The following is an 18,554-nucleotide window of genomic DNA, read 5'->3' on the forward strand; positions in this document are numbered from 1 at the left end:
TGGATATTTGAAAAATTATTTTCTAAATCTTTATTTTTCAAAAACTTTTCTAAGGAAGTTTATTTCAATTGATATAGAATAGGATGTTGAGATTGATTTCTATATTTAAGAATAGGCTATAAATCCTATATGATATGCAAATATTCATATATGATAGACTCAATACATTCAATCAATATAAGCAAGAATTCAAATAAAGAGTATAAGAATAGAGAAAAATTAAACACAAGATTTTTACTGGTTCAACCACTATCATTATGACCTACATTCAATCCCTAATCAATTCGGTTGAGATTTTTTCACTATCTTTAGATTCAGAGTATTACAATCACACACACATGCAATAAACTCCTAAATTCTAAAGATACACCTATTTCTTGTCCCAAGAAATATCCCTTTTAGTCACCCACTACACAAACTCCTAATCTTGAGAAACCTACTCAAGAAAAATAATCAAGAGAGTTTTAGAACGAATTCACTTGGATACAAAATCAATCAAAGAGGTGAATCAATATTAGTAGTTTAGCCTTTCTCTCAAGTTGGATGATGATGATTCTTGAATTCTTTCTTAAAATTTTTCACAAAGGATTAAAAAATTATTTGACAAAGAAAACACAATTTTCAGAGAGTCTTTTTTGCAAGGATTAATTATCACAAAGATACAAATGTTTTGGTTCTTAAAAGATTTGAGTTTGAAAATTGATTTTATAGAACTCTTTGATTGAAATAATTGATTATTTACATGGATAATCAATTATTTTGTTCTTAGTAAATTTACAAATCAAGCAAGAACACTTTATTGATTATTTGCCGAGATAATCGATTATTATAAAGCACTGACTCTGAAATAATTAATTATTGCATAATGATAATAGATTAGAACAGTGTGCTTTTGACAAGGAGAAAAACATAGTAAATAATTGATTATTTTAAGTGGATAATTGATTATTTTGAGTGACTGACTCAAATTCTCAAATTTTCTAGTTCAAAACCAATTTTAAAACTTTTTCATCATCAATCTTTATCTAACAAGAGATATATGACTAAGTTACTCACAATGCACAAAACAGACATGCATACCAAAGCATAAAAACAAATCAATACAATTTGCACTCTCTTAACTATGAGAAACACTCTTTTAATCATCAAAATATAAACTGTTTTCATCATGAGCTTGATCAATAGAAGAAGCTCACGTGGAAGCGGAAGAGACTATTATGGCGGAAGAGGAAATAATGGAGGATCAAACAAGTGGTGTGAAATCTACAAGAAGAACAATCATGAAGAAAAAGGTTGTTGGAACAAAGGCAAGCCACAATGTAATGTTGCAAAAGGTTAATTTGGGCATATCCAAAAAGATGCAATTTTGGCAATTAGTAACACAATTCATTTGCTAAAGCAAAAAATGGTGAAGGGAACTTGTTGTTTGCTTGTCAAAAGACAACTCAAGAGCATAAGAACATATGATATTTGGACGACAGATGCAAAATCATATGATCAGAGATAAAGAAGTTTTTGTTAACATGGATTCTTCATTTGCCTCAAGAGTTAAATTAGGCAATGAAGAGTATGTTGAAGTAGAAGGCAAAGGCAGCATTGGAGTTACAACAAAGCAAGGAGGTAAGGTGATTCATGATACTTTTTATGTTCCAAAATTAGATAAAAATTTGTTGAGTATTGGACAACTTTTGATTTGAGAGTCGAAAGTTTATAATTTTTTATTCAAAAGGAAGAATTATTGTTGTGGTAAAAATGATAAATAATAAAATTTTTTCACTTTCTCTTAATTATTAGAGAAAACTCAACTGGTCAGAGAAGAGAATAACTCTTATCTATAGCACAAGAGATTTATGCACTTAAATTACAATGGTCTTATGCTGCTTTCTAAAAAGAACATGGTGCTTGGACTACCAAAAATTGAGAAGAAAAATGGAGTATGTGGAGGATGTATGCCTTGGCAAACATCGTCACCAAACATCCCCAAAGGAAGGAGCAAGAAGGGTCAAAGAAGTGTTAGAATTGGTGCACACATGTAAGTGGCCATATGAGTACCCCTTCTCATGCTCAAAATAGGTACTTTATCTTATTTATTGATGAGTTGACTTGCATGACATGGGTGTGTTTAATGAGAATAAAAAATATGAAGTATTTGATGTATTTAAAAAGTTTAAATCACTTGTTAAGAAACAAAGTAGTAGGTTTATAAAAATCTTAAGAAGTGATAGGGGAAAGGGGTATATCTCCAATGAATTTCAAAAGTTTTGTGAAGATGAAGAATTAAATAGAAAGTTGATTGTTGGTTATACACCTCAACAAAATGGTGTATCAGAAATGAAGAACCAAACTATGATGGAGATGACAAAATTCATGTTGTTTGAAAAAGGAATGCTTAGAGAATTTTGGCCAAAGGTTGTTAATACAGTAGTGTACCTGAGGAATAGATGTCCAACAAAAACTGTTTGGAATATGGCACCATTTATACTTATTAATAGTTGTACTATTAGATTATGGATACTCTAATGAAAATCATGTAAATAAATAAATTTTAAAGGATTTAAATGTTTAATCATATTTTTAAAATAGTTAAAAAAAATATCTTACTTCGTATAAATTTAAAATAATAAAACTACTTTGTTGCTACAAAATAGTACATATAATAAATTTAAAAGGATATGGGCTTGCTTCTATAAATTGATCTGAACAAAAGATATGATAACTGTAATTATGTTTGATGACCACAGTGGCTTATGTTTTTATTCCTCTTAAACATTTTTTTCCCTAGCATTCATGATCGAAGAGTGAAAGTTCCTTGTAACAACTAACTTTGTTTAATCAATAAATAAATGTTGTTTCCGTAAATGAATTGAACAAGTAAACAGTTTTTTTTCTTAAATATATTTTTATCCTATAGTTTTACAGACTTGTAATTTTGGTTCTCAAATTTTTTCTATTGCAAATTCGGCTCCTAGTTTTCAAGATTAAATAATATTAATTCATTCATTAATATATTATCTAAATTAGTTTAAACAAAATATGTTAACATGTCTGTGAATGACATTGTCTAGTAATTACTTAACATTAACTTTTATGTCTATGTTATTTTTTATTTCAATTAAAATTATAATCTATACAAATAATTTTTAAAATTTGTAATACCATTAATTTTTACGTGGCTAATTAACTATCAATCAAATAATATCTTTTATGAACACATCAATATTTTTTGTTTAAGTTTGGATGACATGTTAATGAATATATCAACATTCATTAATTTTAAAAACTATGAGGATCAAATTTATAATAAATATTTCAGAAATCAAAATTGTACATTATAAAATTATAAAAAGTAAAAGTAGATTGAAGTCTTTTTTTTTATTTATTTCTACCTGTCTAAAAACAGCATATCAGCAAAAAAAAAAAGGATTTTTTTTTCACTTTTTTTTTTTAATCTATCTAAACAACATATTTTATTGGAAGCGACCACTGTTGAGATTATAATTATAGTTGGATCTCTAAATTGTATCATCCATCAAGATGGCGAAGTGTTTATTAGATACTTTTTGGTTTGGTCTATTTCTAGATATATAGGTTTTACTGATCTCTACTAGTTCTCAAGTTTGGGCTTTGCTTTCCATTTCATCAGGAAACACACTAGGCCTATTTCTACTAGGCCCACATGGTACAAAGTAAATTAGTGAGTCTATATATGTATGCGTGTAAATGCCCCACTCCTCTGTCTCTCATAATTTTTTGGATAATTTGCATGAAAGGGGATGGGGCCGCTGCCATCACTTCATTTTATTTCCCATACTCAATAATGGTGGTTCTAAAAGCTGGAAAATTCAAAGTGTAACCTTTTATATATACCCCGACAATATTATGAGACACATATATTCTTTATCTAAAATCTTTTTGTGCTATGTAAATGTCACGCATCAATATGTCCTGTTGTCTAGGAGGGTTTGCCCTTGCCCCATTAGGACCCTACCCAACCTTTAATTAAAGTGCTATAGCCATAATAATAGACGCTCCTCTTCCCATATCTATCTTTCTTTCCCTTGTCATGGAGTAACCTACTTACCCTCTTCCAAGTAGAGGTGTCAATTTTCTTCTGATCATAGCTAGATACCCTTTGTCTCTTTTGGCCTCACTCGTGTACGTTCTTCAAAATGCAATTCTCAAAGGCCTGATAGAAAGAACAAAAAAAGTAATATAAACAACTTAGAATGTGAGAAAAGAAAAATATAAGGAGATGAAGATATATATGCTAGTCATTAATATATATGATAGACACCACAAATTATTGATTCCAATGTATTTTAGAGTTTTCAAATCCCCCCGCGAAACAGGACCACTTCAAATTTTGAAGATGGGTTCTCTCTCTCTCTCTCTTCAGATAAATATAACATAGATTATGGAGCTGAATCTAAGAGGAGCAGGAATGATGTAAGGGTGGAATCTGCCAAGTTTTTGTGCTGAAACTGAATCCCCTCTCTGAAGATGACATCATGTGCTCAATTAAACTATGTATTTAATAATATATTAAATGTTCACATTTCATAATGATCTACGTAACGGATATATATAACATGTTCTTTTCAAAATACGAACATCATTGTTTATTTATTGAGATGTTGGTTGAAATTAGTTTAATACACGAGTCATGTTCTCATGTCAGTCATCATGCCACATCCAACGATTTGAAATTGAGGAAATTAGTACGTTAAGATCGTAGGTGAAGATGAATTGTACTAAATAATAATAAGCATCTCATCTCAATATATTATCATACGAAATGTGTATTTAGTACCTCTTCGATCGGCTTCACTAGCTTCTAGTCTCTCACGGAACCAATAAAATACAGACAATTAATTGGCTTGGTCAAAAAGTATATATATATCTCAGCTAGTAAAAAGTAGAGTAAACTCCCAATATTTATTACTTTCACCCCAATTATTGTATTTAAAGGCACTATTTTTCTTAATGATATATAGTAGTTAAACAAAAGTTGTGTGTCTGAATTAAATGAGTTGCATGGAAGTTCATGAGCTTTTTCTGAGCAAATAGAATATATATATCGGTGTTATTTAATTTGGAGGTCAAAGATGGAGAAGTTGAGCATCAAGCTTCTTAATTTGCATCTAATTAACTTTGAAGCCAGGTGTTGGGACCACTCTAGAACTAGTCACGTTCGAAACAGACACCAAATTCAGCATCCCAGCTTTGAGAGAATTATAAGAAACTAATTTCGAATCTATATAGGTAAATAGAAACATTTGAAAACTAGGGCTTGTGGACCCTTTTACCATCATGATTACCAGTAGTAAGGTCATCCAAAATCTAAGTGATGTAAGATTTTACATAACTGTTATAGGGCCTGAGCCTGACATGAGTGGGTAATTTTCTCGGTAGTAATCACCTGTACATAATTTATGTTCCTTAAATGTACTAATTAGGATTTGACCGTAATCATGCCTACAAGAAAACTCTATTGAAAAAACAACAATAAAATTGCTATCCTTGATTTTTGTTTCTGACTATTAAAATCTCTCACTTTTTATCCCAGCATTTTCTATATATCAATACATATCCAAATCATGAAACACATGGATTTCACCTTCCTTAATATATATATTTAGGGTTTAGAATTTAGGGTTTAGGGATATAATATAAAATTCATCAAATTACATGAACCAATTAGTATTTAAACTAAGAAAAAATCTCAGTAGAGATTGCCAAACGGGTTTTTTTTTTCGGGGGGAGGGGGGTCAGTAGTGTTTTTCGTTTATGCAAATTGTCATGACTTTTAAAACTCTTATTTTTTGTTTATGCATTTTTTAAGTATTCAAACTTTCTTGGTCTAGCTTTGTTAGATCACTATATTTGATGATGATGATGATATGTATATATATATATGTGTATATATATATATATAATATTTTATTTTTTAAAATTTTTATAGTTTCATAATAAATTTTATTGCAGCAGAAACTAAAAAGAATAAGTAAAAGATATAGATGAATTCAAATAGTATTTTTCAACCAGGAACTATCAAATAAAGTTAATGAAACAGTAGGAATTAAATGGATATATATTTAAATTATTTTTAATCAATAGTCGAAGATTAATTCTTTTTTAAGTGTAAAGATTACTAAAAAATATATTTTTTTGTCTTTGAATAAAGTTATCTCCATATACATTATGAGAAACAAAAATGGTGATGGCTTGGAAAGGAGTAGCCGAAAAATGGATCGTAAATATTATATTAAAAAAGTTTTAAGAAATGTCATTTGATTATTAATTGGGAAGATGATCTACGGCATTGCTCTAGGAGAAAATCAAACACAAGTTAAAATGGTAAACGAAGTGATCAATCATCTGGCAAGTGTTGCTAGTTTCCGGGTACTATATTTTGATTGACATGAAAAATTAAAAAAGTGTCGGCAAAGGTGCATACACATTGTGGGCACATGGTGTACGAAAGTTTAGGGACTCGGGGGTCCATCTTCATTTCCCTGCCTGAGTCTGAGCTATTCATGACTCCTTTTAAGTTCAACACGAGTTGATGCAGACATCAATTATGTTTCTAACTGAATTGGATTCGATTGGGGGCAGAGTGAGAGAGCTACTCATCGAGATGATTTAAATGTTCTTGCTCCATTTCATCTTGCTAGCAATTGAAAAATATATTCAATGGCATTGCATTTTGTTAGGTGTTGTAAGAGATGCATTGGAGAACAAGCTTCAAATCAGGTGGTCATTTCTTACATCCACAAATTTACTCCATAATTCATTGCTTATTATATTACTTTGCTTTTCATTTTAATTCTCATTCTACACCTATTAATTAATTTGGGATTAAATTGTATAATGTAAAAATTGAAATTACATAAAAGTAGCATTCAAATTACACTGCAGATTCATGTATCTTTTTGTTAATTGAGTTAATTTACTGTTTAAATGATTTTGGCGTGTTGCGATTAGGGGGGTCGTTGATTGCTAGCTTAAAATAGGAAGCACAGCAATGAACTGTTGAACTAACTATATATTGTAAGTTGTAACTCCAATCATTTAACTTATCTCAACGTCAAACTTTAGGAGTGTCCTAGAAGGTAGAATTTTTGTTCTATCCTTAATTTGGTAGCCGTCATTCTCCTTGGCTTGGATCCACCCGTTTTAAGGGTATTTTACTGCTTAGACAGCTTTCGACTACCCTACACTCCATCTAACCATTCATCATTGATCCTTCTCTGCACAAAGCAGGACACCCCTAGCCTAACTATATATAAAGCCAAAACACCAACTTTTTTTTTAAAAAAATTTAATTCAATTAAATTCTGATAACTTTATTTTAAATTTATCTGTAAGTTTCAGGGATATAATTTATCTTAATTGGTTTTATTCAACATTTTTAATTGATATAAAACTAATTTATTTAATTTTTTAAGACGTCATTACTTTTTGGATAACATTCTATTATCAATTTTGAAAAATATTTTTAATTTTTCTAGCTAATAGTCACTAAAATTGTTGAGATTATTATATACTATAAATTAAAATAATGAAATCTAAGTGAAATGAAATTTTAATCTAATGATGGATTAAAAATTATCAAATTAAAAATTATTAAAGGATATAATAATTGATAAAATTTATTCTAATGTAACTTGATCCCTTCAAAAATTTAAAAAGGAAAAAAGAGCATTCACAATATTTGAAAAGTTTAATATTTTATGAAAGAGTATGTGAAACAATTATAAAATTTTTATGCATCTATATTGGTATGAAAAATGTAGGATCTCCAAGAAGTTATCTAAGTTCAAACATTATAAAAAAAAATTCCTCATGAAGTCTTTATACATAATCTCCCAATTTCGAGCATAAAGATATATAAAAACTTAAAGGTTAACTTGGTCACATTGAAAACTGACCAACAAAAGTATAATATCAAATATAAATTTAAGTGAGAGAAATGTACTTTAGAAAATAAAGTACACTCTCAATTGTTAATTATAAAATCAATAATTAAAAATTATGATAAAATCAAATTCTTACAAAATAAAATATAAAATTAATTATAATATTTATTATCGATTTTTAAATAATGATTATTATTGCATTTTATTTTTTAAAGTTAAAATAAAAAAATGTTGCATATACATAAGGAGAGAAAGAGAGAGTTGTAAAGTTATAGTAAGTAATATGGTGTGATAATAAAAATGGTAAGTGTTGATAAAATGTTTGTAAAATTGTGGTGTTCAACTATACATTATAACGTAAATTTAGTTATATTAATAAAAAAATAAAAAAAAAATTAGTTAGACTCTCAAGTTATCAAATCATTGATCATTATAGTTAGTATATAGCGCTTAGATCTAAATAATCACAATGTATCGGGGAGGATGAAGGTTTGCAGGGACACCACATTACGAAGAGAAATTATATTCCTGGTCGAGTGTTTTTATAAGTTTTTTGTTTAATAATTAGGAGAATAATAATAATAGAAAAAAAAATACAAGTATAAAGTAAGATAATAAGTGACGAAAAAAAAGGAAATTATCACAAAAATATATGAAAGTGGGTAATTTTTCAATTTGGATGCATTTGGCGGAAAAAAAGAAAAAACTGAAAACCGCTCATCACAGAGTTTCTTTCTTTCCGTTGGAAGAAGATTCTTTCCAATTAGGTTGAACATTCAATTCCAAGGTCAACAGAAACAGATCTGAAAGTCATAAATGTTCACGATTGATACTTGATTAGGATATAAATAAGTCCATAGTGGATCCCCTATGTACAACATTATATATAAACCAAATATTTTATTAGTAAATGAATTTCCATCACCACTAATAAATAAAAACTACCAAAAATAGTCATTAAAACTATTGTAGGGTAGGTTTTGAAATCGCAACGTTAGGGGTTCGAATCCTGTCTCGTGTATGCAGTCGCGTTAAATTTTTGGGTCAGCTATCCCACTCTTTGAGGTACCTCCAACGTAGCGAGGAGATTAGTCACTGCTGTCGGCGGTGGATACTCCAGGACGAATAAAAAAAAAAAATCTCACAGACCCCTAATGAGTAATGGACCTTGGAGTATTAATGTAAGAATCACACGAGCTCATCAGCCAGAGCCAACTGTTCATTTGCCTATTATATGCCACGGGAATATATATATAATTTCCTTAACTTACGTACGCCCACCTTAGAATAAATTAGTAAATTATAATTAAAACTATTTTAAAACATACATATTTTATTATGATTATTATACTCCAACTAAAATACGAGTAAGTGTATTTAATAAATATTTGTGAAATTTACCAACACAATTTAATTTAATAACTTAATTAGATAATTTTATCTCAAAATTCATGTCAAAACCAAAGTTTCTTGTGTATAAATTATATTTATAAAATTTTATATTAATTTAAATTTATTTGATATCTTATTTATATAGATGTAATTGAGTAATTAGACTTAGATCAATAAAATTTAAATGTTATAAAATAATACTCATATATATAACTTTTTATTTATTTTTGTGAGATAAATTATTTTATCTTTTTTTAATTGCAAAACGAAAAGGTATAACGATAACTTTTCATATGCATATATGTAATGTGACAAATGAAGAGAGTGACAGACAGCGAGAGTCATGGTTAGGAAGTAGAAAGAGAGGTGCGTGGTCACATCGCATCTTTCCTCAATTCTTAATTCCTTTACCTATCTCAGTTCCCAATAATAAGCTAGCAACAGGTTTGGTCCTCTTCTCTTTGGTTTTGGTTCTCTCCCAGCAGGCTTGGGAGTGAGTGCGATTAAGATAACAACATATTAGAGAGAGAGTGTGTGTGTGTAATATTCTTCTCAAAAGGTTAAAAAATTCAAAGATGGTAAAAAAGAAAAGAGGGGAAAAAAAAACTACTTGCATTATTACATCAGCACAAATTCAAGTGTACTTTAATTCCTTTCATGTAATGTGACCGTTTTATAAGGATCCGCTTTTCTCGCTTCTTCACCTGCATATATCCTATCCCACGAGCCTTTTTAGATTATCTTGCCAAGACCTCAAACACTACACAAAAAGTGTGTGCGAGTGTGTGAGTGTCTGAGACTTATTGTTATATATGTCATTTTCATTCTGATTTTATCACTTTCACCACCCCTTTATACATATCATCTTTCTTATTTCCAAACTTCAGTATACCAATTATGGGCAAGGAGTGGAATTGGGGTGGAAGGTCCTCCAAGAGAGGTGCACAAGCTGAAACACAAATCTCTTCTGGTTGCATGTGTGCACTCTTTCAGGCCTTTGATTTTCATCCATTTCACTTTTCCATAAACCACCAACAACCCTCTCGCACCTCACAAGACCACACTCTCCCCAAAGGTACATTCTCTCTTAAAACTATCCCTTTTCTACAAATCTCAAACACACACAACTACTCTGGAAACTATGGTTCATTTTAAGTTTTGTATTCTTCAGGAGTTGAAGCACAAAGGAATAGCTTGGAATCAGAAGATGGTACGCTGTCATCAATCTCAAAAGAAGAAAACTTTAAAATACCTGTAAGTTGATTAAGTAACAGTACCTCCAACTTTTCACCAATTTTTATGACTTTCACTTTCACATACTTATATCTGGGCTTGTTTAATCTGTAAAGTGAGTAATGATGACAACAAGTTTTATTCATTCTTGAAATCCAGAAGAACATTCGAATCAAAACAAGTGCGAGCACAAGATCAAGAACAGGAAGCTTTAGTGATCTTTCATCAGAAATCAGTGCTTCTCCGGGGACCAAGACACCAACTTTGGTTGCAAGACTAATGGGTCTTGATCTTCTTCCGGATGCACATTCCTCTTCTTCCCCAACCCTTTCCACTCCAAACCAACAAGGTCATAGGCCACGCCAACACATCAAAATAATCAAACACAGAAACAGCACAGGCAGTGACAACTTGCCTGAGACTCCTAGAATGTCCTCTGCCAGAAGATCAGATGTTGAGCATCGACTCTCTCTCCAAATCAACAAGGAGAACACACTCCCTTGGGAGGATTTTGAGGCTCCTCGGTTCTCATTTTCAAAGAGGAAATACTATGATGAGAACAATAGCAGGAGTCCAAGCCACTACGCCAGGCAAATTGTGAAACAGGTTAAGGAAAGTGTGAGCAGGAAGGTTGGACTTGACATCACCAACACTGTCAAGAACAGAGAACAAGGAAGAGAAGAATTTGTTGGCCAATTCAAACTGAAGAAACACCCCAAAACATCAGTGAATGAATCCAGCCCTGGAAAACACTCAAACACATCTTACTCCCCAAGGCTAAGCAGATTTATTGATGCCAAACACAAGCCAAGCACCACCGTTACACAATCATCACCAATTACTCCAAAAAATCAAAACACACACACAGTGGTGAAACCACCATCACCTCCACCTGTGGTCAACATTGAAACGCAGCTTTCAAGAGTTTCTACAAAACCAAAGCCTCAAGCATTGGCCGAGAACCAAAAATCAGTCACAAAATGCAAGAAAAGTACCCCCGGAAAAATGAGTTCCCGAGTGAACAAACCACCACAGACATCAATCAGAAACAAGCAAGAAGAGTCATTTATTATTCGTCCCACATCAGCCACTAAAGCCAATGACATCAAAACCAAAAGCAAGAGAACTCATCCACTTTCAACCAATCTTCTTGATAACCTCAATACGGTCCCAAATCTTCTCCCTGTCAAAACAGGCTCTTCTCCTCAAAAACAGGTAGGTACCCCTCCATTGAATTTCACAATACAAGCATTTCTTTTTCCACATTCTCATCAGAAACAATACTTTAATTGTTGAATTTTCCTTATTTGAATATCATATTTAACATCGTATCAAGTAAGATTTTTTTTTTTTTTAAGAATCAAGAAAGTTTAATACATACAAATCATATAATATTTGAATAATGACTATTAAAAAACAAACCAGTTAACTTTTTAAAATGTTCATAACTTTTAATTTCAATCATCATTGATTATATAACTAAGATTTATAATTTTATTCTTTTTTACAATATTCAAAGATTTTCTCATTCACCCCATATATACTTCTATTTTGTAGATTATAGATTAAAATACACAATTTGGCTAAGTTAGACCTTTTAAATAATATTCTTCTTTTTTCCTCTTTTTAATTTGTATTTCATAAAATATCCCAATAGTTAACAAAAAAAATCTCTAAATTTCTATAGATAAAAAATAAAAACCCAATTTTTTTTTACCATTATTCATATATTTGATTTTTTAGCGTCTACCTTTAAATTAAATTTCAATATTTATTTTAAAACTTATTCATAATTAAATTAGTATTATATATTTAAAATAAAAATAATTAATTAATAATTTAATCTGTATAGAAATAAGATAAAATAATTCATGCATTATATTTAATATTTATCATAATTTTTACTTAATTGACAAATGTAATTTTTTTACGGACAATTTCATAAAAATTAAACCATCTCTCAGTATATATTTAAAATAATAATAAAAAGTGAAGGAGACATGTTTTAAATTTGTTGTACAACAAATGTTGGTCTTATTTGTTCTGAGTTTCTGACGATTTGGTTTAATTTTTGCGTGTGTAATACGGTAAAAATAAAAGTTACAGGTAGGTGATGCAATTGCAAAGCGCAGCACACAGTTATTTAGTTGTTCGCGCCCCACGTACAAGCAGGAAGCGCCACAAACACACCGAACCCGAGGAGGAGCCACCATCGATGACGACAAATCTCACGGCACCTTCGCCGCCACCACCACCGCCGCACACGACCAAGGAGCAGAATATCATTACATCACAACCATTCTCACACGTACTACTGGGGCCCAGGCGACGCTACCCCACCTCCAATTTCAATGGTTCTCTCCCACCCACCCTTTGGACCCTTCAGTTTTTCACCGTCTTGAGCACTACCCAACACCCAATTCCTTTGTTTCCTTCCCCGGCGACAACAAAGATTGCGTCTTTGCGCAGAAACAGCCTCTGGGTCCACGCTGCAACCGCAGATTGCTCTTCGATTTGGTCGACGAGTTGCTGTCGGAGATTCTGGCTCGGCCCAAGCGTTACAGAGGGACGCTGTCGGAGAGCGTGTGGGAGAGGGTTCGGAGGTTCCCACGTGCGAAGTGCGAGGTTTTGGAGGACATTGACGCGCTGATAGAGATGGAGGAGATGAGGGAGGAAGAGGAAGGGGAGGGGTTGGTGGCGGAGATTGAAAGGAACATAGCGGAGACGCTGCTACATGAAACGTTTACCGTTATGGTCGCTACGTAGACGAAAATGGGGGTCACGTGATCATGGTCGTGGCTCCCACTACTTTTCACCTCACACGTGCTTTTATTTTATATAACTCGACATTTTTTCTTTCTTGCACCCTCTCGCTCTTCTAGGTTGTGTATATTGTAAAATTCCTTCCTTCTTATTCATATTATTAGTGGATAGCTTCAGGAAATTTAACAAAGTTAAGGAATTTTGCTTTACTGTGTTGCCTCTCTTCCTTTCAACGTTATTCATGAAAGAGTAACGTCGATTAGATATACAACCTTCTAAAATTTATCATTTGCAATCGGCCATAGAAAAAATATTATTAGTGTTACAAAGTGTTACAAATTTTCATGCATCTATCTTAAGTTTCACCATTAAGTCTACCCGTAGTTCAATGAGTAATTTGTTTACATAATTTTTTTTGCCTTTTAGTAATGATGTACTTTTAAAGAATAATGATACATTGACACGCACTCTTATATATTAAAAAAAATTGTATATGAACGACATCTATCATTAAAGAAAACAAATTCAACTTAAAATTATTGATTAAGTTAAAACAATTTTATAGTAGTTGAAGCAGGTGTACGGTATTCACTATATTAAACACTTTGCTTACATGTATAATCTTTGGACTAAGATATACTACCTTTGGGGCCAAAGACAAAATTTTGGCTCAAGGGATCGAGGTCAAAATCAAAGAGCATATACATGCATGATTCTTGTAATGTGTGTGTGTTTTTTTTTACAATGTAATGCGTGTTTAGATAAACGTTGATAAAATTATTTTTAAATGAAATTAATTTCACTGATAAAAAAATAAAATTAATTTCAGTTAAATTTATTTTAATGCGATGAGATTTATATCTTAATGCTTTTAAGATGTAAGAGAAAAATTAAAGAGAAAGAATACAACAAAAAGAAATAAAAGTTAAGTTGTTTAATTTATTTTTGTTACTATATTATGAGTGCAAAATATTCACAAGTTAGGTCAAAGGATGATAAGGATGCGTGCAACTAGTAATTATATCACCCGTCTCATTAATGCAAATATTTATTTAATAGGTATTTAATAATTATATATATATATATATTAAAAATTTATTACTACAAAATAAATCATATATAATGAAAATAAATACTAGGCTTAAATATATTTTAATTTATTTTTATTGTTTATTTTAAGATGGATGAACAATATTTATTTTATAAATTTTGTTATATTTTTTTTTCTCTCGTCGCGTTTTGTCATCATATTTTTTCTCTCCTACCACATCTCTTTCTCTCTTGTTGGATCAACAACATCAAACAATACCAACACCATACACAAAATACATCAAAAAGAGAAAATAAAAAGAACGAACTTGGGAGCATGAGAACGATCAAACAATTGTGAGAACGAAAACAAAAAGGAGAAGAGTATGAGAACAAACAGAGAGTTTTGTCGAAAATCATCTCAACAGTCATTAGTATCACCAGAAATTGCCTTAACAATGTACAACTGTTTGTCGTCAAAATTGTCTATATCGCCTAAACAAAGAAGAAAATGAAATAGAGGAGTACGAACTCAATTCGTGCTCTTAGTGTAAATAATAAAAAGACATTATATGGCAAGTGACGATTTATCCATCATAAAATATTTCTTTCTATGATGAGTAAGTCAACACCCATCATAAAAAAGTTGGAATCAAAGGTTGACCAATTCATTCCATAATAGGTGTTGACTTACCTGTCATAAAAAGAACATTCTATAATGGATAAATCAACAACTATCATAGAATATTTTGACATATTTACAAAAATGTTACCGCGTCACTTTTTATGTCGTGTGGATAACATTTAACATAAAAAAATACATCAGAAAATCTTATTTTTACACTAATGAATTGATAATTGTTAAATATGCATACATATTTTATTTAATTTAGGAAATTAGTAATATATTCTATGCTTATAAATCTTGTTTTTGATTAAATACTTAATCAATAATTCATTTCAATTTTATGATTTAATTATTTAAATGTTAGCTATTTTTAATGTCTTTTTTGTTAGAAATAACAAAGGGAAAAATAATTTGGAAGCTTCAAATTTTAAAGGGAAACTATAGCTCCGAGTTACATAGAAGACCACTATGAATTAGCAAAATTCACTCAAAGCGACTAAAATATTGCTTGAAGCTAGCAACAATGGAGAGTGCCCCTAGAGGATCACACCAACTCACTTAGAACGAGCTACTTGAGCAAGGCAAAATAAAGAGCTTCACTGGAGTATGCATGTACACTTGCTTAAAGTGAGTCACATGGGCACTCTGTCTTACCTAAAATTTTATTAGAAAATATTATAAAAATAATGTTTTTAAGAGGTCTCTGTATCCGTTCTTACTTAACATAGTTCTAAAGAGATTAAAGAGTTTCTTTGAAGTTATTCTTATAATCACATATAGCTCAAAAGTTTTTTTTTCTATTTTGTAATCTTTAGGCATGAGTGGCTAATTTGTTGAAAATTGATGTATAGTTGTACTCATGTACTCATTCAATATATTATTTTTATTCAAGTAATCACTTACTGTATACTTAATGCATGTTTTGACCAATGCATAATTTTATAATTTTAATTGAATTTGAAAAACTCTTTTAAACTTATGATCTTAGATAAAACGTTGATAACATTTATTATCAAAGAATTGAGATAAACCTTATCAATCAACTTTTAGCCTTTGACCTTAAAGTAAAATTATTTAACAAAAATTACCAAAGAATTAAAATTTCTATTAAACAACCTAGAATTTCTCGCTTAAAAAAATAAAGTTTAAATATAATTATGGATTTTAGAATTAACTATATAATTGCAACGTTGAATGAAAATTAAGAAATGTTTATATGGGGAAACTAATCTTCGATTATTCTTGTCATTATATAAATTCAATTTTTTTTATTACTTTGATATATGTTTTTCTACAAATTTTTGTATTTCATTTTAAATAATTTTAATTTTTTTATTCACCTGCATCAAAATTATATTAAATAATTATAAACTGATATAGATTTGATACTTTTAATCTTTTTTATTACTTAGGATAATTGGTTTAGTCGTTAAAAAGTATTCCAGCTTCGAATATGCAATCCGGCCTAATACTATTTAATAAATGTGTGTAAACAAAATTCAACTTACAATTCCATTCTATGAGAAGAAAAACAAGTCATTCATAATTTCTTTCCATGTCAAATTTTATACCGTAAGATATATACGAATAATTTTTGCCATCTTAAATACATTGGCTAGCTACAAAAACTAAGATATTCTCTTTCTTACCATCATATATATGCCAATAAAATCTTTCATTTTCCTTTATTTAATAATATAATTTATTTTGTTTTTTAAACATCTATTGGTACATAAGCACTATACTTTTTTACTTAAATATAAAGTGGATGGAATAATAGTTTTAGCGCTCAGATACTGTTTTCGTACCTACAAAGAAGAAAAGGGAAGATTATAAAAAGGATACATCACATTTTGAACAATAGGATAAAAAGGTGGAATATGCTCAGAGAATCATATTCTATTTGTTCCTTACTCCATGGAAGTTTGAGATTGTATCTAGCGCGCAAGATTGCAATAGTTTAAAAAATATATAAAAATAGAGATTTTGCATGAAAACGTTCGTGAACTTCAATGCAACTTATAATGCAAATATTTTTCCTTTTCTTTTCTTTAAAAAGTGAAATGTTAAAAAGGAAACCCCAAACAATCAACATTTCCAATGTTGAAGAACTACGTCCAAAAGCTGGAGTTAATTATTATATAAAGGTTCCTGCTTTTTTTTAGGTTATTTTATTTAAAACCAATACTTATAAAAATTGATACGATTACAAGTTAGGGTAGAGAAGAAGAAATGGAAATTAAAAATTTGAACTTTTTTTTTTCTCTCTATAACTTCTCACTTATATTTGAACCATTTCGCTGTTATAGATAAAAATAAAATAAAATAAAACGGTTAAAAAATTAGTGTAAAACTGTTCTAATTTAACATTCAAAGTATATATGGAGTCTCAAATAAATAGTTAACTTAAATATTCGAAAGAAAATTTTTATTATATATAGTTATCTTATCTGCATGGAACATATTTTTAAACTGATGACCTTGATGGGTTAAAATAATATGAGATTGTTTTGGTGTAGCTGATGACATTACAGTTAGTAAAAAATAATAATATGAGAAGTGAAAAAGCTAAAGTATTAATAACAGCAGAAAGAAAATTAGCGGGAAATTCAAACAAGAAAACATTAAATACTTAATTAATAGGTGACATGTGGATTTAACTATATATGTCTGATCGTAAATGGTGAAAACAGGTAAGGGGACTGAGACTGGAGATAGCTGACGGTTTCCAATTTAATGTTTAGCAGTTTAGAGAAACATATGGTTCGCTTATGGATCTGTTTGTTTCTGCATGTTCAACAGTTCAAGGCTTTGTGATCTAAGTTGGTGATTGTTTGGTATGGTACTTCATTATCAATTATTTTTCCCAACATGAACTGAACTTTGCTGAGATGATGATTGTGCATTCAATAATAATGACTCATTGATTGGGAGAGAAGACTCATATAGGGAAAGCTGACAACCATTTAACACAAAAAGAGAACAACTTTTTGTTAAGGCCAAATGCATTTCATTTATCACTCTACTCAAAACTTTAGCACCTGCCCTGGCCCAGACAAAAAATTATAAAGAAAAAGGGGTTAGGAGGGAGGGGAATCTTTCCATGTTTTTCGAAAACATAAATTGCAACATCTCATATGGTGATTTTGTTCGGTTTTCGTTAAGATTGCATCATATAAATGTGTACGGATTGTTCATTAGGCTATCTATAGACTTTAGGTTTAATAGCAACCTTACTTCCCAATATCACATTAATTCTTTTGCAATTGCCAACTAGTTTGGATTGGATTTAATATGATAATATTAATGTTATCACGGATAACATCCTATATCTATTTAATCAAATTTTTAATATAATATATTTTCGCTATAAAGTGAAAATTTTAAAAATTATGGGTGTGATAAACACATTTTACTATCTTAATATATTTTTTTTACAACAATTTGAGTAATAATTCACTTAAATAAACTTCAAGTTTGAATCTTATAAATAAAAAAGACATGATAAAAAAATATAAAAAAAATAAGTTATCACAAAATTGATAAATATTTTATACTAATAATATGGTTATAAAAAAATATCTCATTTT

General features: G+C 30.1%; 1 protein-coding gene across 2 annotated transcripts; it reads left to right on the top strand.

Annotated features, from left to right (window-relative positions):
* The first annotated feature begins 9,713 nt into the window (after positions 1 to 9,713).
* On the top strand, positions 9,714 to 13,595 carry LOC109790646 (uncharacterized). 2 transcript variants are annotated; one of them, XM_020349838.3, is made up of 4 exons: positions 9,714 to 10,386; positions 10,468 to 10,565; positions 10,704 to 11,759; positions 12,645 to 13,595. In XM_020349838.3, exons 1-4 carry the CDS (start codon positions 10,209 to 10,211, stop codon positions 13,308 to 13,310), a joined length of 1,998 nt encoding a protein of 665 aa, XP_020205427.1. In that variant the 5' UTR covers positions 9,714 to 10,208; the 3' UTR covers positions 13,311 to 13,595. The 2 variants fall into 2 exon arrangements, with proteins under 2 accessions (XP_020205427.1, XP_020205433.1); XM_020349844.3 differs by having other exon boundaries at positions 9,730 to 10,386; positions 10,483 to 10,565.
* Positions 13,596 to 18,554: the final 4,959 nt, after the last annotated feature.

This window comes from Cajanus cajan, chromosome 7, assembly GCF_000230855.2.
Source record: "Cajanus cajan strain Asha chromosome 7, NIPB_CcT2T_4, whole genome shotgun sequence".
Lineage (NCBI taxonomy): Eukaryota > Viridiplantae > Streptophyta > Magnoliopsida > Fabales > Fabaceae > Cajanus > Cajanus cajan.